The 5,000-nt window shown below is 38.8% G+C and overlaps 1 protein-coding gene across 1 annotated transcript in view; it reads right to left on the bottom strand.

Moving 5' to 3' along the window:
- Positions 1-5,000, bottom strand: part of LOC144965212 (protein amalgam-like) — a 115,988-nt gene that overhangs the window by 23,907 nt on the left and 87,081 nt on the right. Inside the window, exon 4 of the mRNA XM_078900308.1 lies at positions 193-397. Within this exon, the coding sequence (XP_078756434.1) occupies positions 193-397 (205 nt within the window). The remainder of the gene's footprint in view (positions 1-192; positions 398-5,000) is intronic.

Below are 5,000 nucleotides of genomic sequence, written 5' to 3'. Positions count from 1 at the left end.
AATAGGAACAGGCACTATTGTATGATAAAGATCTGAAAACGTGTGGATGAAATAGTGCCAGGCATCGGTTGATTTATTAATTTTTTTTGGATGCTTTTTTGTTTTGTAATTTTCTCTCTGCCTTGTCTGCCACAATTTCACAAGGACTTTAAAATAGAATGTGTGAAACCTCAAATCTCGTTGTTTACTTACGTTGTACAATTAGCTGAACAGGCCGAACTTGGACTGGGTTGGTGTTGATTTGGCACAGATAGACTCCTGAGTCCTTCATGACCACCTCCCTGATGTGAAGGTTCCATTCGTTGACGTACGGACGCTCTAAACTAATCCTCTCGTCCTCTGTTATACGTCGGTCTTCAAATGTCAGTGTTTTCTCATCAGGGTTCACCCATACAATCTGAGAAAAATGAGAGGGATGAGATTCGAACATTGGGAAGGTGCTATCTAATCTCTTTACACATGTGTGATAGAGGTCTTTGAAACTTTTTAAAATTAAAAAAAAGCCCAAACTTTAGAACTATTTGTAGGAGTGACGAGTATGTGTATGTGCGTGTGTGTATTTGTTTGTATGTGAGTGTGTGTGTGTGAGAGAGAGAGAAAGAAAGAGAGAGAGAGAGAGAGAGAGAGAGAGAGAGAGAAAGAGAGAGAGAGAGAGAGAGAGAGAGAGAGAGAGAGAGAGAGAGAGAGAGAGAGGAAGGAGGGAATGGTAATTTTGAATGTATTCTTATTTCTATATAAAATACTATCTATTGTTTGCTATGAATGTGATATCAATATCTCCCATATTAATTATTTGTTACGGGCCTTGCATTGATACTAGTGGATTTTATAAAAACCTGGGTGTCGATATAAGATAGTGACAGACTAATACAGCGTTTCTAAATTCTACACGTTTATTTATTCACCCATTCATTCAAGTTTAAACAAACAGATCCAATTGTAAAACATGGAAAGGCATTAAAATTCTATCACAACATTGATATGCAAGCGGAAGGAAAACAACCCTTTAGAATATTTGCCAAACAATCAATGTGGCATAGTGCTTAAAGATGAGGCCCCATCCAACAAATGTGACATGCTACCGTGTTTGGGGAGGTCGTAAAGTAGACAATGAAGTGATTTAATATATATAAAATCTGTATTCTGTGATAATGGGACTAGATCTACATTGAAATCTCGTCAATAAAAACCTCCTTATTTAGGTAAGGTTTTTTTGGGGGGCTTTTGTCTTTCCACAACAATCCACAAAGGTTTGGGAAACTTAACTCCTAAGTCATAATCCTAGCTCCAACACCGAACCTACTCCACAGCATCTGGGGAGCTGACTCTTGGATCATGATCAGTGCAGCTGGGCCCGTCCTGACATTCTCCAAGGATGTGCTCCATCGTCTGCTCCGGGCATCCACATGTACAAAAGCTGGTCTCGGATAGCCCCCACTTTTAAAACCTTCCAGCTGTTCTCCCAAGTTTTGCCCGTGATCTGTTAGGTATAACCCATTCATTCCCGGGGAACTCAGTTCCTAAGTGACAAATCATCTTAAACTTACTTCAGTATTTACTTATTTTAATGATTTGAGATTCAAGTTCTCACTGAAAACCACTGCTTTACCCATGCGTTGAAACAAGAAATATGTTTCATATTTAGACAATACCTAAATTTAAAAAAAAACAACTTTTTATCGTTTTCTTATTTAAAAAACGTCTAGCAATACTCTGGTAATTTTTCCAGTTGAAAGAAATACATCCGCGGTGTTTGTCTTTTCACTTTCATTGATCAATTAATTCATCATTCCATTCATTCAGCCATCCATTCATCTGTTATTTATGATCAAACTATCTATGTAGGTATCCCTTCAATCATCCAACTACTCAATATCCCCGTCCATCAATTCCACCGTCTGATTGCATTGCATCCCTGCTTATGATGGATACAATTGGATAAGACGGGAAACTAGATATTTGGTATTGAATAGTCCCGTCACACAGCCCCACACGGATTATCTTCGTTTTCGGGGATTTTTTTCGTTTCTCCCGTTTCTAATGATGAGGACATATCATTATGGCACGTCGGCTGAAGGGACCTTTTCGATATAATTTGAAGGTTTCTGGGTCGAGTCCCATCCGAGATATAGGTTAACCTTTAATACCCATGCTCGATATATTTTACTCGAAAGTGACATTGCTCCTTGCCATTTTCTTTAAGAGAGCAGTAATAGCTATGTTACCCTGGTTAGATTGAAACCATTACCGCAACCCTGTCTCAATTCCATTAAAATGAATTTAAAGGAAAACAATAATAAATACATCATTATTATTTCATTGTCTACTCTGACATAACGTTTGATAAGATCAAAATAATAAAATATTTGGGATCAAGTTGTGTTGATTTTTTGACAAGTGGGTGGTTATTTTAATCGATCGATAAATTGTAACTTTTTATCTGACCAAAACGTGGATAGATAATAATATGTTGTACTATGAGAAAAAACACATTTTAACCCTTTCCTTAACAGCCATTAAAAATTTTTTCCCCAAAATTTCACACCCACCCAAAACAAAAATTAAATAGTTTTTTTCTTACACAAACAGAAAAGCAAATTATTGATCAGCAAAATGAACTCTACAATACAGTGTCACGCTTTTATAGCTAAAATAAAACATTTTTCTTTAAATTGTGTGATTTACAAAAGAAATCTGAATTATAAAAGTGTTGGTTGAATCGTAACAAATGTGACGATTTTCCTATGGTTGGTAAGGAGAGGCTTAAACGTTTTGGCTGATTGCTTCACTGTAATACAGAAATACAAGGTTTAGTAAACGCCTCCACTGTATTCTTACAAAATAAATAGCTCTAAATAAAAACATTAAAAATATTTTTGGGCAGGAAAAATCGTCCTTCAAATATGGATCGATTAAAATGACCCTGATCGATTTTTATGACTGACTTTGTGGCATAACACTCTTCTTGAGACCTGTAGGTTCCTGGTTCGAGTCTCACTGCGGGCGGCGTAAAGCTTTGTCCTTGGAAAAGGCTTTTTACTAAACTTCTCTCACCGCAACAGGGGCGTAAAAGGAGTACTTGGCACGTAACAGTATTTGTCGAAAAGATTGAGCTTTTGAGGCATGTCTCGTCCTACATATTAACTGTTGCCGTTGGCTTCGGGACGCCTCATAGGGCGCTTTGAGCACATGTAGTGGATATTGTTTTAGTATATAAAAAAGCTAATTTTTTATTTCAGATGATCATTAAGTATAAGGTGCCCTTCGACGCAAATGTAGTGTTTACAATTTTCAGAGGTTTCATAAATATACAAACCGGGTAAGCTTTGTAGGTAAACAACGATCTAAAAGGATGCTAGATTTATAGTTCATTAATAATTACTAACCCCTATATTTGTCATCGCCTGTGTCATAGGATTGATTTTCCCTCTTTTGCCATAAAACGCATAAGACATGGTGATTGGTAAACAACTCTGTTATCGATCTGTGTTGTAAAGAGTAGTGGGGACGGGGGGAGGCTAGAGACGAATTTGCAATTTTTCTACGAGAGGACCCACTACAGAGGGCGCTTTAATCACTTGTTGCATGTAAACTGTGAACCCCCGAGGATTACAAAATGAATAGAGAGCGCTGTAGGGGTTTCGTGACCTTTCGTGGGTCGTTCAGATCCAACTGAGTGGGTCTGTTTGTCCTCACCTTTTATGGTATGAATGATGGATGAAATGAAAAATTGATGGCCCATCATTGATATGTGATAACGGGTGTTCTTGTAGACTTGACAATAACGTGATCATCAACAGCCTGTATTATATCATTATCGCTGTATGAACAGATTATTATACAATAAGGATGATGATCACAGTCGTTGTCGTCATCATTCTGTTTTTAAAATAAAAAAAAAGATCTCTTTCTCTTCGTCGTTCTTTATCACTTTAATCATCATCATTATTAGGCAGCGTGGCTCAGTGGTGCGGTCTTTGCTTCGTACCCGAAAGGTACCGGGTTCAAATACCTGCTGAGCATGGCCTTGAGCAAGTCACGTCTCCCTAGCTCAGTTTGCGGCGTAGCACTGCAGCTGACGCCTGGGTTTTTCCAGTCTTCCCTAGAATAGACCCTAAAGACAAATTTCCGCTATGTGATGAATAAAGGCAATTTTAGTATTTTTTATTTTTATCATCGCCGTTTTTTCCACCATTATGACATAACTTCCCTTTTCTCTCCTCTTTTCTTCCTTTTCTTCTTTATCTTCTCCTCCATCCCTACATCATTCACAAAAGTTTTTCCTCTTCATTAATTAAAAACCCCAGTGAATAATATAGTCGGCATAAGTTTGTACTATTATAGACGTGCGCCTAAAAAAGATGGAGCCTAAAAAAAGCAACGAATCGATTTCTTTAGCTCACATCACGTCTGTGCCAGATTGTTTTCACCGAAATATTTTGCAAGAGGACTTGGTTTTCATCAATGGATCCATTTAAATGTGAAGGAAAGTTGAAACTTTATACGAATTAGAACCTGGGATTGAATTGTCTTTTATAGCGCGCTCTATCTATACCTTGCCCACCATCAAAATCATCACTTTAGTCCTCATATCTACTTACTCTCTCCTCCTCCTTCTCCACTACCACAATCAATACCACCACCAATATTACCATCATCACCTCCACCTCCACCACCACCACCACCACCACCACCACCACCACCACCACGGCCACCAAAACAACCACCATTTGGACGACCACCACCACCACCACCACCACCACCACCACCACCACCACCACCACCACCACCACCACGGCCACCAAAACAACCACCATTTGGACGACCACCACCACCACCGCCATAGCACCACGACCACCACCAATGAAATAACATCACCACCACCACCACCACCACCACCATCATCATCATCATCATCATCATCATCATCATCATCATCACCACCAAAGACTAAGATTAAGACGACAATGACGACGACGACGACGATGATGATGTTGACC

This window comes from Berghia stephanieae, chromosome 2 (genome assembly GCF_034508935.2).
Source record: "Berghia stephanieae isolate SIO BIC M18660-M18661 chromosome 2, UCSD_Bste_1.3, whole genome shotgun sequence".
Classification (NCBI taxonomy): domain Eukaryota; kingdom Metazoa; phylum Mollusca; class Gastropoda; order Nudibranchia; family Aeolidiidae; genus Berghia; species Berghia stephanieae.
Note: the sequence above shows the minus strand (reverse complement) of the source record. Positions and strands in the feature narration are given on the sequence as shown.